This window comes from Triturus cristatus, chromosome 1_2 (genome assembly GCF_964204655.1).
Source record: "Triturus cristatus chromosome 1_2, aTriCri1.1, whole genome shotgun sequence".
In the NCBI taxonomy this organism is placed as follows: Eukaryota; Metazoa; Chordata; class Amphibia; order Caudata; family Salamandridae; genus Triturus; species Triturus cristatus.
In genome coordinates, this window is record NC_140580.1 from 154,410,578 (window position 1) to 154,438,521 (window position 27,944).

The 27,944-nt window shown below is 44.2% G+C and overlaps 1 protein-coding gene across 3 annotated transcripts in view; it reads left to right on the forward strand.

The window, feature by feature from the left end:
* GPAM (glycerol-3-phosphate acyltransferase, mitochondrial) overlaps window positions 1-27,944 on the forward strand; it is a 225,049-nt gene that overhangs the window by 38,064 nt on the left and 159,041 nt on the right. For all 3 annotated transcript variants that reach the window (XM_085603412.1, XM_085603411.1, XM_085603415.1), the window contains exon 3: window positions 23,827-23,949. In XM_085603412.1, coding sequence (XP_085459538.1) covers window positions 23,827-23,949 — 123 coding nt within the window. The remainder of the gene's footprint in view (window positions 1-23,826; window positions 23,950-27,944) is intronic.

Consider the following 27,944-nt stretch of genomic DNA (forward strand, 5'->3'; position numbering starts at 1 on the left):
GGACTGTTGTCCCTTTCATGGATTTATGTAGAGCAGTGGTTGCATTGTACCTATTGTGGGATCACCAAGAAAGTACAGAGCTTGCAGCCTGCCCATTGCTTACCATTTGTTGGCTTTATTGTCACTCATTTGCTTGCACCTGATTCAGTGGATATCCTTGTCCCAGATTGTCCATCTTGTTTATGTCCTTTAACCCCTTTGCCGCGGCCCGAATTTTGCCGCGGCGCTGGGGGGGTTTGGGGTGTTTGCGGCGCCGCCATGCTCGTGACGGAACCACTCCGTCATGAGCCACGGGCGCGCTGTGCTCATGACGAAGTGGTTCCGTCACGACTCCGCCCACTTGCATTGTTCGCCCGCACAGGCGGGGAATCAGTGCCGCGTGGGCGGAGCGGCCGCCAACGGCCGCAGCATGACGGAACCACTCCGTCATGAGCACACGGCGCCTGTGGCTCATGATGGAGTGGTTCCGTCATGAGCAGGGAAGGGGTTAAGTTGAGAATAGCATCGTTTACAATATCACTGATTGGCTGGTTTCTATCCTTCGACTATTCATTTTTAGGAAAATACTTATTTTTGCTTAAACACTTCATGAGTGTTGTCCCCCCACCTCCAATTATCCGCCCCAGCTCTCACTGTTTTTGTCTCCCTTGTGTTGCAAGCTCTCAATTGTGTACTAATCTCCCACCCCATGTGCTCTCTCATGTGCTAATTTTTCCTTCTTCTGCCAACTCCCTGTTGCTTCCCCACTTCTCCTCAGTTGCCCTGCTGTTAAAAACGCACTTTCGTGCTACATTTATGTTTTTTTTTTTTCTGAGCCATCTCAGATTGGTAAATAAACTGCTGCCGGTATACTTTTGTATGTAAACACTTTATCACGCATACTTACAAAGTGACGTGGCCCTTAGTGTTTCCTTGGCCATGCTGGTCAGCATCTTGCTGAAAAAATGCATCATTGTCAAAAGGCAAAGCCAGTAGGTCCCATAGGCAAGACCTATTGGCTTTGCCAGTGGTTGCTTGATGAGTCCTACTGCTAGCACATTGCATGCATGTATGTCTGAATGTAAACTGCATGGAGCATACATTATGTGTGAGTAAACCAGAGTAAAGGGGGCCTGTGGGTTCCATTGTGGAAGCCCCTGGCCTGTGCACGTGCACAAGATGAGGAAGATTTTTTTTCCCCAGGCAGTGGAAGTGTATTGCTGAAATTAATGAAACTAGTGGATGTGGACTGTTTGGGGAGAGAGGACATCAGCTTCTCTTTAGAAGTTTGATGAAATCCTTTTAGCTCCGGGAGCTGCTGATCAGCCTTACCGAGCACTGCCATTTGATAGATGGTAAATGTTAGGGGTTGAACTGCATTCTGTCTTGTTCAAATATGAAGGTACCTTTAGGTGAGGCAAGCCTTATGTTTCCTTCTTTCTGGTCACTATTTAGTGTGGCTATTCATATCCAGGTATAGAATGCTTATATGACATTATGCCTCTGTTATCGTCGTATAACCTGAACACAACACTGTTGTAAGAAGCATCATTCTATACAAAGACGGAGTCTAAAAGACAGCCTTGAAAGGACACGTGAAAGTAGAACCAAATTAAACTGTTTAAGATAGTGAAGTCCGAGAATGCAAATCCCCCATCTTCTTTACCGGTATAAAAGTGGGAGCTACTGAAATCCTTGTTGTTCCAGTCCCATGTTCTCATTCACCAAGGAAAGAGGTGCTCTGCAGAATACCAGTGCATACTGTGCAACCAGAACTGGTGTTTGCCTCACTTCCCAGAAGTGAGGAGGACATCAACTGGAAAGAAAAGCTGTCTCCTTGCACAAAAGCACCTGAAAGCGGACCTGCCTGAGAAGAAGAGGGAAGAAGTGACCCAACTCTGCAGGACCAGTTGAGCAAAAAGCACCTGACCCCGGATCTGTGGATTGTTCCACCCAGCTTGAGCGAGAATGAAAGGCTTAATTTTAAAGCAGAACCTTTCTTGCCTGCAGTGGCCTGTACTGTGGCACTGTCCTTAAGTGTGCCTGAAGCAAACTGCGCTACTGTGATTCGGAAGCTGCCTGCCCGTCGCACTGCAGACGTTTCCCAGATGCACTGTGATGCTGTGTTCATGAGCATTATGCCCCAAAGCACATCAAGCCACTGTTTCAATGTAGAGGCTGGAGTCAGAACCATTATTTTGCCTGAAGTTTGATAGCGACTCCATAACCTCTCACCTGGAAGAGGGCTGTCTTTGACGCTAGAACCTGCCGACAGCCAATCCCTGGGTTGTGGTCCTGCAGCTGCTACATCCAAAACTGGTGCTGGAATGCTATTACACTCACAGGAAGCGCGTGGTTATCCCAGGAGAGGGTAGAGAGACCTTAGGCATGCTGTTGGCCAACTAAGAGAAAAATATTAGTTATTTCTTCATCCTTTACATCAGGAGTCATTACATCAACTAAATACATCAGAAGTACCTTTACATCGCAGTTAGTTTTGCAACTGGAGTGCTTTTACTTCACTGGTAAGTTTGTAAGTATTATTTATAGCCATATATAATAATTCTAAACAGTTAATTTGATTATTAATTTTGATATTTTATTTTTGAAAATTACAATATTAAATTCAATATTACTCCAAATGTAATATTTTTATATAGTAAATTATTTTAAAATACTGTAATTGTAAATGTCCCTTTACTGAACCCTAAAATATTGTTACTAACCTTAAAACGACTCTTTCCGGAATCCTTAAAACCCCATGCTACCCATTAAATTATCTCATTTTTGAGTGTATTAAAGCACTTTCTTTACTAAAAAGATAATCCCTGTCTAGGACTATCCATTACTGTGAGATGATTGTTGAGCTCTGAGCTTGATGCGCCACCACGCTACATATGTGTGAAGCCTGTAAATGTGCACCATCACTACTGCTGAGAGTCAGGGCTGAAGGCGTTGTACTAAGCCCAGTTTGCAGGTCATAGTGAGGCGGACCCCAGGACAAACATTTGCAGCCCCCACAGCTGTGGCCCAATATCCCCTGCTTGTACTTTGCCCCCCCAATAGGATCTGAGACACTCCATGAAAGTGAATGTGTTTTACTGTTCTTTCCCATGTGTGCTGTTTGCCCAAGAGCTTTGTGTTGCTCATTCTCCCTTCACTTGCTCTCTCCCATGCATGCTATTTTTAGGTCTCGCCTAGGCAGTGCGGATACGCTGCTCTAGGAGGGCCTTTAGCCATCTGTCTTCACTTTTCAAGCACTACACTCGTGCTTGTGGCGGCATCCACCTTGCGGGAGTGAGCAGCGATGCGCCACAAGCATTAGTGCAGTGCTTGAAAGTGAAGCCTGCGCGTGCACGCACACACCACTCCCAAAAACAGCTGCTGCTCGTTTTAAATAAATATTGGCATAGTTGTCTATGCCAGCTGCTAGATGGCAGATGCTGCATGTAGAAGAATCAGTTGCAAACACCAAGCATCAAACACCGGAGTTACTGAATTGATGTTTACCGACCTTGACAGTTTATCACATTATTGTGCTCTCTTGTAGCAGTACCAGGAAAATCGGCTTGTTAAATTCTCGTTACATTGCCAATGGACTGCTTTATCCCCAGATTGGTTTCAATTCATGGTCAAACTGGGCAGTTTCTCACGCCCCCCACCTTCCGAGGAGCCCCCTGGTAAAGTGATCGGGACAGTCTGAAGTCAATAACTGCATGAGAAACTTTTTTTTTTCTTAACTCTGCAGATGGGAATGCTTACCAGAAACTTAGGTTGCATGTTTGAGCAGCCCAACCTCAAGCCTCGCTCTCCCAGACAGTTGGTGGCAATTACATTTAAAAACAATCTGTCATGTTGCTTTCCTTGTTCATTTTTTTGGTTTACACAAGGACAAATTAATTTTTTCCTCTCTCTGCATCTGTATGTACAACACCTGCTACTGTCTCTACTTCCACTCGCTCTCAACATCGGCTCTTGACCTCACCCTCTCTCTATACCTAACATCTGTTTACCACTTTCTCTGCCTTCTAATTCACCACTGTTCCGCTCCTCTATCATCTCTCACTGCCTCATATCACTCTGTACCACGCTCCTCGCGCTCAATGCTACAACATTTCCCTCTGTACCCCACACCTCATGCTCACTGCCACAACATATCCCTCTGTACCTCTCACCTCGGGCTCACTGCCACATATGCCTCTGTATCTCACTCCTCACACTCACTGCCTGACATTCATCTTCTACGTGTTATCTCCCCTTCCACTCATTCTACCTCTGTTCACCCTCTTACTTCTTTTAGTACCTTACTCCTTTCTCAATACCTCTACTTCTTTTCCTCTTCAGTAACATCTCTCTGACCCATCTCTGCACTTCCTTTATATCAACGCACCCCTCTACCTCACCTGTCTACTTTAGTCTTTATTATTCCCTCTTCCTCAGCTGTCTTTACCTGTCTCAGACACACCTATCCCTCTCTCTAGCTGGCCCTCTCTCGTTCTATGACTGCATTATTCTCCCCTCTCCATCTTTGATTTACCTGTCTCTGCACCTGAATCTTTTTCTTCTACACCTCACTTCTTCGTCTACCCTTCACCCCTTGCTACCCTTCTGTTTGCCTCACTACGGTTTTTACCCGATCCAACTTTCAGTGCCTCTTCCCATTTCGCCTCCCTCCCTCACAGCGCTCTCCTAGCATGCATCTATTTCTCTCCTCAACACCATGCCTGCTTCTACCCCTCCTTACCTTTCTAACCAGCCTAGCTTTCTACCCTCCTGTTATTCCTGGTAGTGAACCTTTCATTTCACGCCTCCAGTTGTATTACCTACGCATTCAAATTGATTAGGTCATTGCTGTGCTCCCAACCCGACATCGAGACCCAGTCCCCTTGCCTCTCAACATGTCCAGATATAACGACAGCAAAAACAACAGTTGAGGGACAGAATGCAGAACAATGTCATACATTCGCCCCAGTACAGAGATCTGGGCCTAAATCCATCGTTTTTTTGCTCACCATGCTGTTCCAGTTTGAACCCAGCCATATGCAAATCAGTCTTGACCCTGTGCCTCATTGGGAACAGTCCAGCCCGAACTGCCAAGCCAGGTCTTCCCTGGACTGGAAACAACCATTCTAGGACAGGTTTCAAACTGTGCCACTGAATTCAAGCTAGCCTGGCTGAAGAAGGGTGACATACCCAGAAACCGGTCCCAGGACGCTTGTTTCCGGTCCACAGAGGACCTGGCCTGGCAGTTCGGTCTGTCTAATACCTCCATCCGTTGTGCCCTAGATGCAGCAGACACCGCCTCCAGGGCCATCAATACTAGCCTCCTCCTCCGTCGCCATGCCTGGCTCAGGATCTCCGGATTTAAACCAGAAGTGCAAGCTTCCATCTTGAACCATCCCTTTGACCAGGAACATCTGTTCGGCCCAAAAGTGGATGAGGCCCTAGAAAAAATGAAAAAAGACACAGACAGGGCGATATCAATGGGAGCCTTACAATCACACCCTCCCAGGCGTTCTTTTCACCGTTACTCCTTTTGGAGCACACCCAGAGGCTACTCCACTGATACCGCTTCCACGTCATACAAAGCTCCTACCCAATCCACCTTCACAAGGGGTTACCAAAGAGGCGGCTACAGGGGCAACAATATTAAAGGCAGAGGCAAAACAAACACTACCCGCTCTGCCTCCACACCTACCCAATGACTTCCCTCCATTCCCCCCCAGACCATCCCACTCTGGTCGGGGGCAGACTCCAAAATTTCCTTCATGTCTGGGCTACCATCACCTCAGACAAATGGGTGACACAAATAATTCGGTCAGGCTACTGCCTAGAGCTAATATCTACCCCCCCAAACATTCCACCCAGACAACGCCCAATGTCACAGGAACATCTAGCATTACTAAAGCAGGAGGTAATTTCCCTCCTACAAAAAGGGGCGATAGAACACGTTCCTACCAACCAACGAAATCTGGAGGTTTACTCCCTATATTTTCTCATACCAAAAAGGGACGAGACTCTACGGCCCATCCTAGACCTCCGGCCCCTAAACACATACATACACTCGGACCATTTTCACATGGTAACACTTCAGCAGGTACTTCCCCAGCTCTCCCAAAATGACCTCCTCACCACTTTAGACCTAAAAGACGCTTACTTCCACATTCCTGTACATCACGCTCACAGGAAGTTCCTCAGATTCGTAGTGGACAATCAACACTACCAATTCAAAGTACTCCCATTCAGAGTCACAACAGCACCACGGGTATTCACCAAGTGCCTAGCAGTCATGGCAGCACACCTCAGGAGACAACCCATCCATGTCTTCCCATACCTAGACGACTGGCTAATAAAAGCCAGCTCATACAAACAGTGTGTACAACACACGCATGCCACTATCCAGCTACTTTACCAACTGGGCTTCACGGTAAATCACGCAAAGTCCCATCTGCAACCGTCTCACGTAAAACAATACCTCGGCGCCACCATAGACACCTCAAAAGCGCTAGCCTACCCCAGTCCGGCCAGGATCACATGCATTCAGGCTCTACGCGCAAAATTTACAGCACAACACTCCCTTCCAGCTCGAGTGTTTATGCAACTAATCGGGATGATGGCCTCTTGCATATTCATAGTACCTCACGCAAGACTCCAGATGCGTCCTCTCCAAGAGTGCTTAGCACGCCAATGGAACCAGGCCCAAGATCAATTAACAGATCTGGTGTTGGTAGACGGTCGTACCCATCGTTCTCTGCAGTGGTGGACCACCCAAAAACCTTTCCAAAGGGCGACCGTTCCTGGACCCGGTTCCTCAGATAATACTGACAACGGACGCATTGCTCTCAGGCTGGGGAGCTCACCTGTTACATCACACCATGCAGGGCAGATGGACACCTCAACAAAAGTTACTCCACATCAACCATCTGGTGTTACTAGCGATATTCTTAGCCCTGAAATCCTTCCAAACACAGATTTCAGGCAAGGCAGTCCTAGTCCGCACAGACAACATGACAGCCATGTATTACATACAAAAACAAGGCGGCACACACTCTCCACAGCTCTTTCAGAGCATATGGAGATGGGCCATACCCCAGAAAATCTTTTTCCTGGCCCAACATGTCCCAGGAGTCAAACACTATGGCCGACCTACTCAGCAGACAGACACAACAGATCCATGAGTGGGAACTACATCCACAACTTCTTCACTCGTACTTTCAACTGTGGGGGCATCCACAGATAGACCTCTTCGCCCCCCACGAAAATGCCAAATGCCCTAGCTTCGCCGCCAGATATCCACACCCATTGTCCAAAGGCAATGCGATATGGATGAACTGGTCAGGCAGATTTGCGTACGCTTTTCCGCCTCTCCCACTCATTCCATTAGTGGTGCGCAAACTACAACAACACTCCCTCACTCTCATACTAGTAGCTCCAACTTGGGCCAGACAACCGTGGTACACCACACTGCTGGAATTATCTGTAGTACCGCACCAAAAGTTACACCTCTCACCACACCTCTTAACCCAGAACCATGGAGAGATCAGACACCCGGACCCAGCTCAGCTCAACCTAGCGATCTGGCTCCTGAAATCCTAGAATTCGGTTACCTCAATCTTCCCCCTGACTGTATGAACATCATCAAAGAAGCTAGGCGATCCACCACTAGAGCGTGCTACGCCGCCAAGTGGAAACGTTTTGTTGTCTACTGTCACAACAATACCATCAATCCCCTAGATGTGTCCATTCAACACATCATAGGCTATTTACTACACCTGCAAAGATGCAATCTAGCCTATACATCTATAAGACTGCACCTCACAGCCATAGCAGCTTATCTGCAAAACGGGCAACATCTATCACTTTTTAGAGTTCCTGCCATTAAAGCCTTCATGGAAGGCCTTAAAAGGATAATTCCACCCAGAGTGCCACCCTCACCTGTGTGGAACCTAAACATCGTTCTCACCAGACTAATGGGGCCTCCCTTCAAACCTCTGCACAAATGTGAACTCCAATTCCTAACATGGAAAACCGCTTTTCTTTTAGCCATCACTTCCTTCTGAAGGGTCAGTGAGATACAAGCACTTACCATTCAAGAACCTTTTCTGCAAATGCATCATAACAAGGCTGTTCTCCTTACCAACCCAAAATTCCTCCCTAAAGTCATTTCCCCCTTTCACATAAACCAAGCGGTAGAACTACCAGTTTTCTTCTCGCAACCACAAACCGTTGCAGAAAGAGCTCATCACACACTAGATGTCAAAAGAGCCTTACTCTACTACATACAGAGAACACAACCTTTCCGCAAGACCAAACAGATGTTTGTTTCTTTCTCTCCACCACACAAGGGCAACCCCATCTCCAAGTCGGGAATAGCTAGGTGGATTGTCAAATGCATTCAGATTTGCTACCACAAAGCAAAACAAACGCTATCCGTTTCCCCTAAAGCCCACTCTACATGCAAAATAGGGGCTTTAATGGCATTTTTAGGGAACATCTCATTAGATGATATCTGCAGAGCAGCTACATGGTCAACACCGCACACTTTCACTAAACACTATTGTGTAGATGTGCAAACTAAGCAACAAGCTAGTGTGGGCCAGGCTGTACTCAACATTATTTCAAACCACTGCAACAGATACGGGTGGTCGCCGCTAAGGGTTGGCACTGCTAAATAATCTATGCACAAGTGTGTCATCTGCAGCTCATATGCCTCGAACGGAATATGCTACTTACCAGTATGCATCTGTTCTTGGCATGTTGAGCTGCAGATCTACACACGCCTACCCGCCTCCCCGGCTACCTTTATCTGTTCCAGTTTATCTTATTTAGATACAACACACATGGGCATCTTCACTGTTTATTACTACGCTCCATCATTTCCCTGCTGGCAAAAAACAATCTGAGGATGGAGCTGAAGCCCATGCGCAATACGATCCAAAGGAGGAGTCGCCGACCTCGTGACTTCCAAAGACTTTCCAAGAGAAAAACGCGTCGGAACATTATGGCAAGATTTGAACACTGAATTCTATGTCCAGAGGGATGTTTGAACGCCGCCTTGCAAATAAAGATTAAAATGCACGCCGCGTGTGGTTTCCTCAATGTTGGGTGCTTCTTGATTGGAATATGTTGCGGCCCGCCCTGGTCGTGAGGACAACCCTCCTGCGGACGAGCGGGTCCGGAGCTGCCACGAAGGCAGCCGAGATGGAACGACGTGCAATATTTACAAGGAAAAAGGCAAAACCAACAACCCCCAGGTACACAAGAGTTGGTGCCACTATGGCTTTTAACTTACCAAGGAGAACAAGTGGCAGTATCCACTATGGCTGACAATGAATAAACTACAGATACCATCATGCACATAGCAGCTACGCCCATGGGGCGGGACTTACAAATATCGCTGGTGCAAGACCTTTTCTGCCGCCACACTCCAGTTGCCATTCCATGAGAAAGGGTGAAAGGATGCCCGAAACGCGTTGGAACATTATGGCAAGATTTGAACACTGAATTCTTTGTCCAGAGGGATGTTTGAACGCCGCCTTGCGAATAAAGATGAAAACGCACGCCGCGTGTGGTTTCCTCAATGTTGGGTGCTTCTTGATTGGAATATGTTGCGGCCCGCCCTGGTCGCGAGGACAACCCCCCTGCGGACGAGCGGGTCCGGAGCTGCCACGAAGGCAGCCAAGATGGAACGACGTGCAATATTTACAAGGAAAAAGGCAAAACCAACAACCCCCAGGTACACAAGAGTTGGCGCCACTATGGCTTTTAACTTACCAAGGAGAACAAGTGGCAGTATCCACTATGGCTGACAATGAATAAACTACAGATACCATCATGCACATAGCAGCTACGCCCATGGGGTGGGACTTACAAATATCGCTGGTGCAAGACCTTTTCTGCCGCCACACTCCAGTTGCCATTCCATGAGAAAGGGTGAAAGGATGCCCGAAACGCGTCGGAACATTATGGCAAGATTTGAACACTGAATTCTATGTCCAGAGGGATGTTTGAACGCCGCCTTGCAAATAAAGATGAAAATGCACGCCGCGTGTCGTTTCCTCAATGTTGGGTGCTTCTCGATTGGAATATGTTGCGGCCCGCCCTGGTCGCGGGGACAATCCCCCCGAGACTTTCAGGGTAGGAGCGGAGCGTAGCGCCCCATTAGTTTTGAAAAATTCGCGAGGATTCGTCAACCGGCGCCAAAGTTATTCCAAATGGAATGTTGCGGATTTCCTATGGAAACACGGTCCTAACTATAACTATCTACTGGCGACCGCCAGTAGATAATATATATATAAAATACCATTTCTAGGGGTGATGTCTCTCGCTCTCTCGCTGCTTTCGAGAGCGAGTTTCCAGCGGTGCCCTTACTGTAGTTCCCTTTACAGGGCTACAAGATTTTTTTTTTGCACTCCTCAGGTAACAGCCTTATATAAGGTATCAAAAATTGTGTCTGTGTGTGCGTGAGGAGGTTTTGAGCACGTGTCTGAGCGTGCGTCTTCGTGAGTGTGCATTAGCGGGTGCATACCAGGTGGCTGCTTTTATTTTCGTGGGTAACTGAACATGTAAATATCTAATGTAAAACAGTGTCGATAAACGTAGGCAATTTTATAAAATGAAACGGAGACCGAATATTTCTTATTGCAAACCCTGCATTTCTGTAACTGCCAGTTGCCCATCACAGAACTTCATGCGCCCCTACCCGTGAATATCCAAGCCACTATGCGGAAAATACTGTTCCACTTGAAATTAACTTGAGGTTAAAAATGAGACCTGGAATTTTAACGACTTAATTAGTAAAAGCATGCACTCAGAACCCCGGAACTACCTCACAAACACAATCACAGTACAGGTGACTTAGCGCGTTCAACACTCGCTGCTGACATCGGATGTCATGGGCAGACCATCCTTATGAGGTCGGTCAGTTATCGTTACATTGAGTAACAGTACTGTAACGCTGATTATTTACAGCGCTTAGAAGTGACAACGCGCTGTTAAGTTGTTGCTGCAAGTAGCACTCTCCGTTCGAGGCAGGAACACTCCCAGTAACAGTAGCCCCTCCAGGTGGAACCGGATGTACATTCAGTGGCTGGGCTCGGGGCACTCGCTGCTGTGTGCAAAGGACAGGATGAGGGAACTGGGCTGCAGGTTGCCCTCTCCATGGCGATGCATGTCTTTGCCGGGCCTAGTATTATTAATTAAACACCCCCAGTGCTAGGGGCTAAGCTTTTCCTGTGGCTTCAAATATCGATGGGCGAAGGGGTCAAGACCGAGAGAGAGCTGATCTGTATCTGGTGACACTTGGGCACCACAATTTCTTCTCACGGATTTTAACACCAGGATCTCTAACGGGTCCAAGATACTCCTTCTTGCTGTTACAGCCCGTTAGAACCTGCAGACTTTTCGTACTGTTGTGTATATTTACACATGCCTACATTCCATATATATTCCTCAGAGTACACAAGTCGCTACAGAGAGGCCAAAAGGAAAGCCCTTTGCCACAGGGCCCTTTTCATAAAACAAACTACAATTCTCAGCGCGTTTTTTGGGCCGAAACGTACTGATCCCTGCCACTTTCAGAATGCAATGTATTCCCTGTGCAGCTATGGCCCTTTTAACTGTAATAAACGATTTCACCTTGCCATGCATTTATTTTTTTCTGTTTTGGTTTCCTCAATGTGTAGGACGGCGCCTTCTGGTATTGGTCCAACCTCTGGGCGCTTTAAATCACCGTGCCTGTGTAAGTCTGCGCGTTTATATCTTGGGAGCACTGTTGATTCCACGACAGTTTAAAGCTGTTAAGAGGGCCCCGTGGGGTGTTTCTGCTCCGAATCGTGGGTGTGTGCCACACCTTTTTCTAGCTCCTTAGACTACTTGGGTAACTCACAAGCACTGTGTATGTGACTGCGCATCTTGCATACGTAATGTCTGCAGTTTCTTGGAGAATTAAGGGTAGTACACAAATAGAAAATGGAGTCATTTAGCACAGGTTTCGGAACTGATTTAATGGCGTATTTTAACTCTAGTTCTGCTGTGCTTGTCTGACTTCCTAGTAGAGGAGTGTTTCAAAAACATGCTTGCTCCTAAAACAACATGCATTGAAAATGCAATAAGTCTCGCCTTTGATTAAGTTAAAGCCATTTGCTTTATTAAAGATATCACTTTATATACATATATCCATCCCAATATCACTAATATATGCCTTTATACATGTATAGATCTGTATATGTATGAACACTATGCTATTATATACCTATATACATATATAGACCAACATATATATATGCACATATATACACATACAATACATCAGCATATCTAAATAACGAAACCTTTAAATACATGCTTAAATATGCATATTATGTACATTGAAAAATGCTAACACAATAATAAAAACACTTCTAAAAAGAAACACCATTTGCTAGAAAAAATGCTCTAACTTGGACAAAGACGAGACCTGTTGCATTTTTAATGCTTGTTCAACTTCCTCCTGGGCGTGCCCTGTGACTGATGATTGTGCAAAGCCTCTCCAACTTCCGCAGTGTGTCTGGGTGCATATTTGTCTTTAGCAAAGATACTTTGTCCCCTGGCGCAAGCACACTCCGTGCGCCCGTCACACACTTGGCATCCTTCATTTCCTGGCAATGCTCCGCAGCCGAGCTGGCTCAACACATCACCAAGCAGCTTGGCACATCACGACACTGAGCTAGACGCCGTTGCGTGTGACATCACTTGCAGCAGCCATATTGTATTGGGCCTATTTTAAGGTATTTAATACAATTTATGAAACTTGTATGAAGCACGTCATGTTTTCTTTATCACTTGGGCCAGAGTATTCTGGAGTTTCCACAAATTAACAGCACTGATCTATTCATGAGACCACACTGTTGTACTACCTTTTCAACAGTTTATGGTATCGTCTTTGTTTTTAAAAAAAGTATTTCAGCTATCTTGCTCTACTAAAGCAGACTGTATTTTGGGGCATACTTGCAGCCCCAGGTACTGTGTCTCTTGTAGTGATAATTTACAGATATTTTCGCTTGCCTCAGCTTCTTTCTTCTATTTCGGATTTGCTTGCACCTCCCTTTCTGGCACTAACAACTTCCTTGAACAAACCTATTGTGATTGTCATTTTTCACCTGTTCTCATTGCCACCCCTCAACAAATTGCGCAGCCACCAACCTTCTTGAGTCAACCAGGTAAACATCATTAAATTGGCTCAGTGGTTTCTCCTTTTCAAAAATCAACTCATTGCCATAGTTTCGGAAGGTTACAGCCCACAGATGAAATTTGCACTTTTATTTGGCAGTTTTGGACGTATTTCACAGCAAATATTTGACAATTTACTGCCTGTTGCCATTCTTCAAGCCGGTGATAATTGGAAGGTATAGTTGGAAGCAATTGAAAGGCTGCAAAAACAATTTGCAGAGGAACGACACAACTTTGTAAAATGGAAACAACTAGTTGATGAAGAGGTGGAAGAAAATGTAACTGCACCTAGAATTTTGGTGGCTAAATGCTAATTTGGTCCAAATGTGGATGCGTATATTTGAGACCAGTTTGTTTTTAATTGTTATCAGAAGCAATTACTCAGCTGTTGCAATCATACTCTTCGTGAAGTCTTGGATTTGGCCAAGAACATTGAACAGTCTTTAAGTTCCTCCAAAGTGTTGAACCCTGATGCCACTGCCAATTTAGTTTCTGGTTCCACTCCTGTGCATGAGGTTGACTTGTGCACAGTGCAAACCAAGGGGAGACTGCAAACCAAGGGAAGACATCAAGCTCAAAAAGGAAACCTAAAAAAGTTCTACAGTTTGCTACAGATGCAGATCAAGTAACAATTTGAGTGATTTCCCAGGGTGTGTAGCTATAGGCAAGCGTTTTCTTGGTTGCAGAAAACTAGGACACTTTCAGAGTGTGTGCAGGAATAGCAAAACCCTTTTCGCATTAGCAATGTGAATGCAGAATTTGAGTCTTGTATTGATTCTGTGAACAATGTAGTAATACAATACTGTGAGCACAACTGCAAATGTTTCCACCTGTGATGCTATTGACCGTATTTTGTTACAGGTCATGGCGGGCTCCGGTTCGCCAGTTACGATTCTGTGAGATACTACCTTTAATGACAGGGGGAAAAGATAAGTCACTCAAGCCCCCTGATATTTGCCCAAAGCTTTTGGTGAGAAGCTCATTGACCTTCTAGGTTTCTTCATGGTATATGGCAGGGAGACAAACACCAAGGTCTGTATTGCCATCACAGGTATAATTGGTTAGCAAGATCTTGCCAAGATGGGTTTGTATCTTGTTCCTGGTTCTAGTATTCCAAAGGTTGTGGGTGACTTGCCAGTAAGCTCTGTATATAGTTTAGAGGAACCCATTGACTTAATTCTAACTAAGCGTAAGCAGGTATTCTGTGAACAGGTTGGCACTGTAAAGGGCTTTGTTCATATCAGGTTAAAACCTGATGCAAAACCTTTTAAACACAAAGCGTGGCAAGTTCCCTTCTCAGTCCGGAAAGAACTCAAACAGATACTCAGATTTGTGTATCCATGTTATCATTGAACCTGTAGACTTGTCTCAGTGGGTTGCACCGATCATCGTCACATGCTAAAAATCAGGCAATATTAGGTTTTGGGCCGATTTTTGCACTCTGAATGCGAATATTTTGGTTGACAGTCACACCCTATCCAGGATGCACAAAATGTTGGCTAACTTGAACAATGCAAATGGTTTTCCATTATTAATTTGAGGTAGGCATATCACCAAATTTCTTTGGACAAAGAGTCGCTAGAACTGACAGCTTTTGTCACCCCATTTGGTGCTTACAAATACTTGAGGCTACTGTTTGGGTTGGCATCAGCTGCCAACGACTTCCAGAAGCGCTTTATGTCCCGTTCGCCGATCTAAAAGGAGTACAAGCTTACCTGGACGATGTACTGTTTTTTGTAGATTCTTTGGATGAACACAATCGCATATTAGCTAAAGTCCTGTCCATTCTCACACACAGGGGCATGACTATCAGAAAAGATAAGTGCAAGTTTGCCGCCAAAGAATTGGATCGCATCATGTACTCTGAAATCAAACCCAAGTTCTCCCTGGTTAAGGCCATCAAGGAAGCTAATACACCCACTGACCATGATGCTCTGCGGTCCTTTTTAGGTCTCGCCTATTCTATCCCGCAGGGATGGATAGGCGTGATTATAGTAAGCAGTCTGAAAAGTCTACCTATCTGTGGATTGCGTACAGTTCATGTGAACACAATCACGCGCATTGTCAACAACTACCACAACCACGCGCATTCTTTACAGCTTCCATTTTCTACCAGACACTTCGCGCGCGCCGCGCTCTTCGTCTGTTGCCACACGCATTCAGCTCACCAGGATGCACACCCCCTCACTCTCCTATGGTCGCACGCCTTTTCTTTGATCTCCGCCGTGCGTTCTCACAGGCTCCTCTCCGCCCACGTGTCTCTCCCCTTCCGTGTAGTTCCACCCCGCCTTTTCTTTCTCACATCTTTTTCTGATTTTCAGCTTTGTGTGACTGACTACTTGACCTCGTGCCTATGAGTTTTGCATGCGTCTATTATATTTATTTTCTTTGAAAGTTTTTTTTTTATTTACCGTTATGCACCCAAAGTTTTTTTAAATTTAACTTTACGCACCCAAACACGTTCATTGTTTCCTTTCCTTCTTATATTCTTATGTGGAAAAAAAAATCACTCTCTCCACAAACAGCACTTTTATCCTGGCTTGCCTCTCTGTGTTTGGCTGTCTGCCCTTGTCTTCAATAGTTTCCAGCCTCTGTGTTCTGCTTTACGCATCCAAACATGTATGCTTTTGTCTGAGTTTCCTGCTTACATTCTCATGCAAAACAAACAAAAATCACTCTCTCTACAAACAGCACTTTTATCCTTTTATTCTGTTTTGCCTCACACAATGCCCTACACACATTAGACCACACAAAATGCCACCTCACACACTGCCCTACGCACATTAGACCCCCCAAAATGCCAACTCACACACTGCCCTACACACATTAGCCCCCTCACACTCTGCACTCCCTCACCCTCAAATAAATAAGAATACAGTTTACTTCCAAGGCACTGCAGTCATTTACGTGAGCCAGTGTCAGATTGTGTATTTTTTTTCAATACTAATACAGCCTTTAGAGAAAATAGAAATAGTTTACTGAGAAGTCACTAACCAACACTGTCCCCCTCTCACACAGACCACACAAAATGCCCCCTCACACAGACCACACACACTGCCCCCTCTCACACAGACCACACACACTGCCCCCTCTCACACAGACCACACACACTGCCCCCTCTCACACAGACCACACACACTGCCCCCTCTCACACACACCACACACACTGCCCCCTCACACAGACTACACACACTGCCCCCTCACACAGACCACACACACTGCCCCTCACACAAACCACACACACTGCCCCCTCATACAAACCACACACACTGCCCCTCACACAGACTACACACACTGCCCCCCTCTCACACAAACCACACACACTGACCCCTTCTCACACACTGACCCCTTGACATACTGCCCCCACATAAACTGCTCTCACACATTACCCACTCACAGTACTTTAGGTCACACACACTGCACCCTTACACCCCACACACACAGCCCGCACCCTTACACACTCACACTGTGCCCTCATACAATTCCCCCTCACACACTTCCCTCTTACACACTGCCCCCAGTTCGTACGATGTCCGTAGGTGCCTTTTCTAAATTTTAACAAAAACGCAAACGTTACAGGATCAAAGCATTTCTAAAACGCATCAGTAGATTTTGCGAAAGTTAAAACTATTGGAATTGTAAATGACAAAGCTAATAATTTAGCTTTTTTCAAAACACATAATTTGGCATTTACAATACCAATAGCTCAAGCTTTCCTAATGCGAGACCTATTGCATTGCAAATGCTTGTTAGGTCTTGCAGACTATTACTGTCGATTAGTTTCAGGGAATGCAGTAGCGGCAGTGTCACTCAGACCTCTGTTGTGAAAGGGACAGAATTTCATTTGGCCGTAGGAAGTGCAGACTGCTTTTGACAAGGTAAACGATTTGATTGTGAAGGCACCGGCTCTGTCTGTTTTCAGGAATGATTGAACTTCTCTAATCACTGTAGACGCCAGCCTCCATGGTTTTGGGGGCGGGTCTGAGCCAGAGGGTAGGGGACAGAGAGCAAACTGTTGCATTTGCTTCCAGGTCTCTCAGGAAATTTGAACAATATAGCACAATTAAACGTGAGGCCCTAGCTTGCATTTGGGCAGTATAAAAGTTTGAAATGTATGTCTGGAGACGACGTTTTGATTCGCACACAGATCACAATTTCATACTCTATATTTTCACAGGGGGGGGGGGGATTTCTAATAATGTGTCTGAAAGACTGACCAGATTGATTTCAAAGCTGTACGAATACACGTTTAACTTTAGCCTTGCAGCAGGAGACAAGCATTTTCAGACAGATTGTCTATCTAGCATGCCTCTGCCAGAAGTAGATGAGCTTGACATGGATGATGATGTGTCTGTTGGTTACATTGATGCTGTCCAGTCCAGTCAAAATGGTGATTCCACATTTGGGAGAGTGGATTGGTGGAATGCTTTCCAGGAAGAGGATAATTCTGAAATTGGTCAGTGCATATATAATCCATGGTTGGCCAGAAATCAGATGCTTGCAGGGTGATTTAATGGCCTTCGCTCAGGTGGTAGGGGAGCGTCCATTGGTCAATGGATTGGTTTTAAGAGGGGATTTGCATGTACCTCCTTTCAGATTATGCAAGTTCATCATTTCTAAAGCGCATCAATGGCATTTTGGTACCACCAAGACTTGTATGTGCATCAAGCAACATTATTGGAGGCCTTCTCTAGATAGTCTGGTGAAACAAGGGGTTGACAAATGCCCTGAGGGCCTACTTTCTGATAAACATGCGAAATTGAACAGAACACCACTACACCTCGTTCCTTACCCGAAGCAGCTTTTGACAATTTGGGCCTCAATTTTTCAGGACCCTTGGTCTCACTTCCTAGAGACATGTGGTATGTCATCCTTTTAGGTGACGACTTTTCCAAGTGGTTGTACTTTTCTTTTGTCAATTCTCCCTTCTCAGATTTGGCAATCAGATTTCTGGAGCAGATGTTTGCCATCGAGAGGTCGCCCAGGTCTTTTCTTACCGATAATGGCTCACATTTTGTCTGATCAGATGTACAAGTTTTTGAGCAAACAAGCATTTAAAGGTTGCTTTGTACTTGTCATCATCTAGTGGCCTAGTAGAAAGAGGAAACAAAGTGATAAAGGAAGGGCTACAGACAGCATTTGGAGCTAGAATGGAGGACAAACAGTTCCTCAAGCAAAAAGTATGGGAGTACAACACTACACTTCATTGTACCACTATTGTCACTCCGTTCTTGTTGTTGAGAGGGTGCAAGGATCATCCAGCCTTGTTTCCCATGTGGCTGAGGACCGCGCCCCCAATGGAACCAAGAAAAGTGCCACTTATGGTGGGCGGCATTCATGTATAGAGTTATTGAATTACGGTATGTATAAGACAGCGATACCCGGCCTCCGGGATGGGGGAAAAGCTGAGATATGCAATGATCATCAGATACAAAGTAGCCGGCCCCCAGGGTTGTAGGCGACCAGCTGCGTACGCCACCATGATTGTTCATTCCAAAATAAATAAATAAAAAAAAAAAAAAGTGCCACTTTAGGGCTTTTGAAAAATAGTCCAGGATGAAACCCATTTTTGATAAAGGCAGTAGATGTGAGCCTGGCTTGTGGTTGGAGATCACATTTTGATTTACAAAACACAGCAATGGTCAAGAAAGGGTAGTCTATTTTTTTTTCCCTACAAGAATTGCCAGAGTTGGTAAGGGATCAGTCCTTTTAGAAAACAGAGGCTGGTGGAATTAAACTTTCACCACAGCAAGCCAGTATTATTAACTGTAGGAAGGGTTCTAGGTCTGTTTCAGATTGGACACATAGCTAAAGCCTGGTAAGGACACCAGGAAAGTTAGACCAAGTCACAAAGTAGATATTGAGGGTGGAAACCGTGTCCGCAACGATTCTCATACTCCTTCCGATGCAGAATGTACAAGGTTGCGTGTGATCAGAAGACCTAGTAAATTCAAAGATTATGTAATGTGTTAATGATTAATCCTTTATTTTCTCTCTTCCTTTGTCAGACCTTGCATACTTACTTGTTCATGAATTTTGAAGGATTTTTATTGTTTTGAATAGTTTTGACCTGCTGTCTCTTTATCTTTTTGGTTTTTTGGGGGGGTGGGGGGGTTGATGTTTATTGCAATGTGTTTAGTGCAGCTCGTGTGTTGTGTTCTTTGCTCGAGCTGCACCTGCTCTGTATTACATTGTTTATGTTCAAACTAAGCCTGTGCTCGCAGATGGAGCGGTGGGCGAGGATTCCAGTGGACTTTGTCAGTTCATCTTGGGATCCGAGCCGGCTGGTCACTGCCTGTCGTGAGGGAGTTCCTTTGCAATAAATCTTTAAACATGTCTCCTGCTCCGGCTCTTTCTCCTACCACAAATTGGTGCCAAAGGTCGCTCTGGACTTTGTTGCAGCCTCAGGGCATCCAGCGCACAATGAAAATGTTCTAAAGGCCACCAAGCAGTTTGGCGCCATTTGCTTTAGATATGAATACCTTGTTTACACAGGATGGTTGTAAACGTGGACATACATAATGAATGGGAAAATGCAAATACATTCTACAGTAGATACATCTATATGCCGCATATGTGGTAGCATTTATGCTGTTTGTCATGTAGTTTGGATGTGACTGATCATCTTGTTAAATGTAATTTGTGGTGCTTTGAGTGATGTTGTGTGCTGGTAGATAGCCTGTGCAAAGGATTTTTTTGGAGGTAATTAATGTGTTAGCTACCTCCAGGAGTCATAAAACAGAACGTGGGGCACAATGAGTGTTTGCGCCTGCCTCTCCCTCCCCCCTCCCGGGGGCATGTTGGTAATACAGAAGGGTCTGCAGCCACTTGTGCACCCCTTCTGTAATACTGAAAGCGCTGGCGCACATATAGTGCCAGCGCTTTCTCAAGAGTGCATTCCTTAATTTGCATGGGGGTGTGGCCCCAAGCAAATGGGGGAAGCCCTTTGCCTCTACGCCCACGCCGTATTAAAAATGTGGGTGCAGTATAAACGTGGGCACTGACACAAAGAAGCTCTCAGGAGGCTAAAAGGTGGCGCACTGTCAGTGCGCCCCCTGATGGCAGTTCTCCGGAGGGGGAAGGAGGTCCAGTGGACATCCCATTGCAGGCGGATGCAGACACTGACTGCACCCGCCTGCAAGGGGATCTCATTCCCTCTTTGTGTTGGTTGGTTGCCGCCTGCACTGAGAAACAAGGAGCAGCTTTTAAACAGCTGCTCTGTATTTCTCTTGAATGCGTTGCCACCAGAGAAGTGCAAGGTCACGGGTACCCAGAGGGCAGCGCATTGTTCATGATAGGTGCACTTTTCCTGTTTGCACCTGGTGCACTTTTCCTGTTTGCACCTGGTGCACCTCCTCTCTTCTTTCACATTATCTCTAATCTTACTCACACTGTTCTTTGATGGACTTTACTCATCTCCCCTGTCTGTTTCTTCCACACTTTTGCCATCATGTACTAGTTCTAGTCAGTCTCTCTTCTTACACCTGCTTCCAACCATTGCAAAATTTGCCTTTCGGTTTCATGAAGACTTTAGTTCTTATGAACAGCTTCTCAACGGTGTGTAGCCATTCTGTGGACTGTCTAGCCATTCTTTAACCTCCTCTCTACTGTTGCAGCCCTGTTTGGGCTGTCTCTAGGCAGTCTTTAAACATTCTGGAATATCTTGAGTCATTCTTTAACTCTCCTCATGGTGTCTTTAGCCACTAAGTTAGCCTCTCCAATAATGTTTCTAATTTGTAGCCTTCCTCTGCATTGTCTCTAGTTATTAGCCTTCTTCTGATTGTATTTTTCCTTAATTGTCTCTTGCTGTGCTATCTTTTTCTTTTAGGCTTGTCTCTAACCCGTGTATGCTCATCTGGGGTCATCACTAGGTGGTCTTTAAAGTGTTTAGAGCTTCTCTGTCCTGACTCTAGGGGGTTGTTCTCTTTACTCCATGAGTATGCAGTCGGTGGGTTAATTAAACTCCTATTGCTGGTTTTAGCCCTGCACTCCACTGACTCTAGAGTAGCGATTTCTGGACTGTCTTTGTCCAGTCTTTAGTGCTCCTGACATGTCTCCAGTTAGCTAATAGCTGACCATAGGTTTTGTTTGAAGTCAGTTTTCCTTCCCCTGGATCCTCTCTAACCAGTGTTCAGCCCCAGGACTGCCTCCAGCTTGTGTGCCGCTCTCATTGGTTCTGCTGCTGCTGACTGATCAATGATGTCGTAAATGTTGGGAAGGAAAGTGGAAGGGAGTTTAATGAGTTCAGTCATGTTAAGTTGGCGAAAAGCTAGAGAACAAAAGACGCTCTTTGTGTATAGTAACCCCGATCAATGTGAGTCTTATTCCCACTTCTATATTCTGAACACTAAGAACAGCCCTTAATGTGTTGTGAACCTGTGGTAATTGTAAGGCATACTGTTTAATTCACAGCAGTGGGTTCTTTATCCCATTTATAATGTACATATAAATGGGATAAATAACCCACTGCTGTAAATTATACTGATATTGCAATTTACAGAGGAGTTCTGGGACTATATAGAGAGGAACGAGGCTTAAGGCAGGGTTCCCTTATAAGGTCATGCAACTCCGAGGTGACTTAAAATATTATTATAATGTACAAAAGGGATTACTGTATTCCTTATAATACATGGTCACCTATCACTGTTACCTCAAACAGCTTAAATCCTTGGTGAATCGCTCTTTCATATAAAATGGATAGGGTGTTTGCACACATGAAGAATGAAAATAGTAGTACAAATTAAACAAAAAAGCAGTTGGATGTTTGTTGCAAAAAAAATAAATACATGAATCTATTTAATGTAAGTCAGATTTTTTTAAATAAAAAAGGTGGAGGCCAGAATCTGTAAAAACATACAGAGGGATTCTGTCATTCTATAATTACCCAAGTGTGCCAAAAATAAACATGCAGCCACAAAGATCCCCTTTCTGCTGATCACTGTTCATTTAGAGGAGAAACAGATCGGAAGAAGGAAAAGCTAGATTTCTTTTTCATTGTTTAAACCGAAGCTTTTCTAATGCTCTGGGTCCTGACTTACACTTTGGCTGCTGGCTATGGCAGCAGGCATTGTGACATCACTACTCAAATGTAATAACCTCTTGCAGTTGCCCAGCTATGCGATTTATTTATTATATGCAGCTAGAGACGTCCCAAGTCGGCAATTAAATCACCAATAAAGAGGAAATTAAAAATGGGCACTTATTCATAGATTGCAGGCTCCCATGCATTATAAGGCTATTGCACTTCACCAAGGAGTTCTGTTACCATGTATAGAAATGGAGCCAAAGGTAATGGAACTCCGAGGTGACTTGCAACATCTTTACAATGCGCTGCAGATTATATTTGATTTCTTCTAAGTGGTCATACTATCACCCTTCCTGCAAACTACTTAAAATCTTGCTGTTTAATAAAAGTGGTAGTATGGTTGCAGACCTGAAGAATGAAAGTGGACTCTAATGTGAAACTAAACGCATCAAAAAGCAGTTAGTAATTTGTTTAAAAAAGATATTAGAATCATTTTAATGTGTTTCAGATTTTACAAAGTTTTAAGGTTCCAAATGTATACCAAAGGACAGGGAGAATCTGTTTTTCCTGTAATGACCTTTACAGTGCAAAAAAAGCTGACATAACTATCACCTTTCTCTTAATCATTTTTTTCCAATCAAGAAATAAGGAAAAACACTTTTTTTTACACTACAACTGTAGCTATGGTCCGTGACTGGCCTTTCACTTTGGCTGCTCGCTCTGACTGGAGGCTTCATGGTGTCACAACTCAGCTGTAATAACTTACTAAAGTTGACCATGTACGCCATTTAATTATTGCTGCAACTAGTGACGTCACAAATCACCTGTAATAAGGAAACTAGGGACTGAAATTAATACAGGCTTTGCAGGCTCCCATGCTTTAGATTTATTGCGATCTTAGTGTGCACACTACATGGAGTTCACTGTCCCTGAATTTCCAAATGAACCCCCATATCTTAGATGGGTCATGGAGTAAGTGTATCTCCTTATGTCATAATAAAAAGCAGGGGGAGATAATGCAAGTACATTTTTCTCTGTGCAGTTGTATATTATGTTTGAACACCTGCGTTCAGATATTCGTGACGTGCTAGTGCTTCACGGTTCTATCCTGACTGTTTGAATTTGCATTCTACACTGATCACTGTGCACAGTCCTGTAAGGGAGGGGCCAGTTCACAGAAGCACAGCTGTACTTTTATTTTCCCACACTGCTTTTTCACATCTATGGATACGTGGAAGGTGATGTGGTCTTACGGCTGAATTGCTGACCGTGGAATCTCGATAGCCGGGCTCTAATGTCAACTTTAGCACCTAACTAAAATGTATGCGATTCTGGACAAATCATCTTATTTTCCATATGCCTTAAATTGTAAATATTTTTAAATAACTAAGCAGTGAGTAATAGAAACATAAAAAACCCAATTAATGTGCCCTATATTGAATTGTCTACCGGGCCCACGTTGCTGTGTGTCCTCCATGCAGCTTCCAAGGTCGGTTGCTACTATGCAAATACCAACATACATGTACATATATGAGTACTTTGTCAACCCTATTCTCAGTTGGATAAAACATGTTATCACAATGTATGTAAATAATGCTTGGGTTTGTTTTTAGGGAGATCGAAACTCCAGCCCTACCGTCTTCAGATCGGCAACTTTGAAATGGAGGGAAACTCTTATGAGCAGAAAGAGGCCTTTTGTGGGGCGCTGCTGCTATGCCTGCACTCCGCTAAGCCGGGTAAGCCTATTAGCAAAGGGATTACGCTCCGCATTAAGAAAAAGGTTTGTGTGATTTAATATTAAGGATTTTTTTAAAGTCTTTTGGATATTCAAGGTCATCCTTCACTTAAACCACTGCATTATTATTAAGACTGCCCAGTCTAACCAAAACATATTTTTCCAGGTGAGGAATGTGAGTGAATGGGAAATGTTAACGATTACTTTTGCTCCTCAAGAATGTGATTGCTCTATCGCAAATCGATTGGCCTATTCTCTCAAATGCAGATATTATTTTTTTTGCAATGAATACGTTTTCTGTTTGTATCGTGCCGAAGCTCATGAAAAGTAGAAATCGACCGTAGTTCCCTGAAGTGCCTTGGTGTTGGAGCTTTCTCAAACAGTGACGTTTTGTGAGCAATACTATTATAGACATTTTAGTCTTCTGAATTATTTTATGTAGAGGAGTTATAGTTGGGTTCTGATTTTAAAAACCTAAAAGCATAGAAATGCATTAGTTATAGTTGTACTCATCTCAAGAAAATATAACACGTGACTTAAGGTAACTATACCTCATGCCCTGCCATGCACAGTTTTCTAATCAATAATTTTTTTGCAGATGTTGCAGTGATATTATGAATGATGTGTTTATAATGTGGAGTGAATGCATATAGGGTGAAAGGTGGCGCTCCCCTATATTGTGCTGAAGTAATAGGCCTTTGTATATGTTGCAGTGCTCTAAAGGAAGAGAGATTCACCCTACACCCTCCAAATGGTACCAAACCGATCCCTATAATTCTAAACACCAAACTCCTGAGCACACACTTAAAATTATCACAAATTATGCTGATAATTAAAACACAATGATTATTTGTTTCCTTCATTTTCTTTCTTCTTTTAGCCAGCCAACATGTTTCGTCGTATAGGGAATACCACACGGCTTCTTCAGGGTAAAAAAATTCAATAAACACCACAATACTAGTTGCATTGTGCAGACAACATGCAGCCAGAATGCACCTGTGCTCTGGTGCTACATTAACAAGCTTCTAATAGTGTGAATGTGTGGAAACCCATACTGATGAAATCGAAGAATCTCAATTCATGTCAAGTGTGCAAAACGCCCATTTTAAATGTATCCCCAAACACAGGATACCAATACTAAGTTGTGAATCATGTAGGATGTGGAATGATTCTGATATTCTATAGTGCAGCATTGTCATTAAGTAAAGTGTGCTGGGAAATTATTGTATAGTGTCAAGATCACATGCAAATCTACAATTGACCCATTCCACTCGTGTCATGGCATACCTGTCTTCTCATGAATCCTGTGTCACATCAATCCTGTGGTTCAAAACTTACACAGTGTGAGTATAGCTCTTGTTTTGTCACGGTAACCAACAGGTCAATTTGATCAAAGAAGAACCGCCTACCTTACTCCTGGTTCTAACTCCGTCCCGCAAATCAAATGTATAGCGTCCCTTTTCCTGTGAGCACTCGGTCAGTTGAAAGAGGACAACAAGATCATGATCAGAGAAAAAGACGTGATCGTGAACACAAATTATTATGAACAAGAGATCATGATACAATTGAATAATCCAACCTTTTATGAGAAATTGATGAATATATGTATTTAAAAATTGTCCGACCAAGATTTCCATGCCTTTATACTCTTCCCAAGATACATAAAAACATTCCCTTTTCCACCAGGGAGACCCATTGTATCCAGCATTGAGGGACCCACGGAAAAACAATCACAATATTTTGACCTATTTCTTCAGTCATTGGTGTGCAATCTCCCATCGTTCATCAAAGATACTAAACATATTGTCAGCCTTCTGGAAGATGTAGTGTGGGAACAGGGTATGATTTTGGCCACATTAGATGTCAAGTTCGGGGTGGACTGGTACCGACAAATAAAAGGTGTGGCCAAGGGCTTCAGATTTTCTCCATCCTACCTTTTCATGGGGTGGCTGGAGGATGAGTAGTTCTGGGGCCAGAGAGGTATGAAATGGTGTGACTATTATATATTGGGACCGCTTCATAGATGGATTGCAGTATGATCTGGTCTGGCACAATGGAGAAGATAAAACAATTTTGTGAGTACTTGAACTCAGATATGGACATAAAGTTTACATACCAGTATAGCATGATAACATTGTGTTTATTGCTGTGGGATTGTGTCTACAGGATAACCAGATACAGAGTAGACTATACCGGAAACCATCATCATGAAACTCCAAATTATATGTCTCAAGTGCACTTCCCAGACATCAGATCAGGGCCGTTCCATTTGGTGATTTAGTAGGGGCAAGAAGAAACTGCAGCAATGATTTGAACTTTGAAACATGTTTTGAAAATATAGAGGCACGCTTTTCTGCTAGATGTTTTGATTAAAGGAATATTAGAATAGCGGAGCTAAAGATTGCCAAAATGAAGAAACAAGATACCTGGAGAGACAAACCACACCACCGGTACAAGTTAAACAGAGTATGATTAGTAACTTACTATAAGGGACTGTCTGGGGCGGTAATGAGAAACATGCACAAACACTGGGATGCCTTGAGACCCCCCCCCCCCCCCCCCCCTCTTTCACCAATATACTTTCAAAGATTTGCCTCCTGGAGCTGGCCCACCCGGGGGCTGAAGTAAAAACAAGCACGAGATTTGCGGATCCGCCTTGAATTTCGTGGCAGTTTAAAAAAAAAAATGCTTTTTGCCTCTGGTATGTCCCTGTTGGACCTGGAGTCAGGGTATTCCTACCCTGCCCCCTTTCTATTGTTTTGTGTTTCTGTGCTGCGGACAAATTGATATTTTCAGCTTGGGGGATGTCTCTATTTATGGCATTTGATGTGTGCGTTGATAATCATAACTGACAATTTTCAGTAGTTTTATGCATTTGGGCCCTACCACGCTCTGGACTACCCTTTTCAAGGGGTTTGAGCGCAGTGCTACTCTCCCACATCACAGAATTGTGAGGGGTAATTGTTCCTCCCTACACATTGTCCAATGGCTTGGAATGATTTTATTTGTTGTACTCCCTAACCCACATTGTCAAAAATGTGGGCAGGGATTTGGTTACAGCTCCTTACTCTGTACAGGTGTGAACAGTGTGGGGATATTTGCCCCTTTCGACTATCCGGAGAGCTAGGGAGGACCCCCCTCAAATATAATTAGGTGTTCCTGCATCCTGTTATCAAATGCTTCCAATGAAGCCAGCAGCTCTCCCGGTCCTCTGATGCTTGTGTCACGGTGCATGCCATTGAGGATCTGGACAGCTCACAGCTGGCCCTGTGCCATTTTTGCAAATGCAGGAAAGGTGCAGTGACCTCTGACAGTTGCTCTCTCCTGCACAGCTTGTTGAATGTTGTGGGCCATGGAGATATGTGGCTAGCTGTGATCTTCCACTTTGCCCTGTTCACAGGTGGAAATTAGATGTTAGACAGTGAATGGCAAAGTTGGTGGGTTATGTATGAGTTGTGGCCGATTGGGAACAGCGTCACTGGAGTAAGAGTGAAATGAGGGAGTGGGCCGATTAAGAGTTTGGTACATGGGTACTCCATCTTAAACATGTTCGTCTTATTACATGTGTCGTGGAGTAACCCGTCTGCCAAGCTGTAAATCCGGCCCTGAAGACGTATATGAATGAGTGTGCGTTGATTATATATTTAATTCAGCATAGTGTACGTTGTGTCATATTGTACATTATGTAAAGTGCTGTGGTGTGGATGGAATTATGTTTCATGTTGAAATCTGTGCATGATGGACCCGGAGGTTAAAACTTTGTGATGAAGGTGGGTGAAAGAGATTATTTTAAGGTATTATTATACCTGAATGTAATGTCTTTATAGGTTTTGTGCTGTAGCCACTGTTAAACCTCTACAACCATTATTCAATTTTCCTTAATCTGATCCCAATTTTCGCATTGCTTATAATGTTTCCTCTCCTTGGCCAGTCTGCACACAACTTTCCAATATTGTGTACCCACGCTTAGATTTTGCCAAATTTGTCCCCAATAGG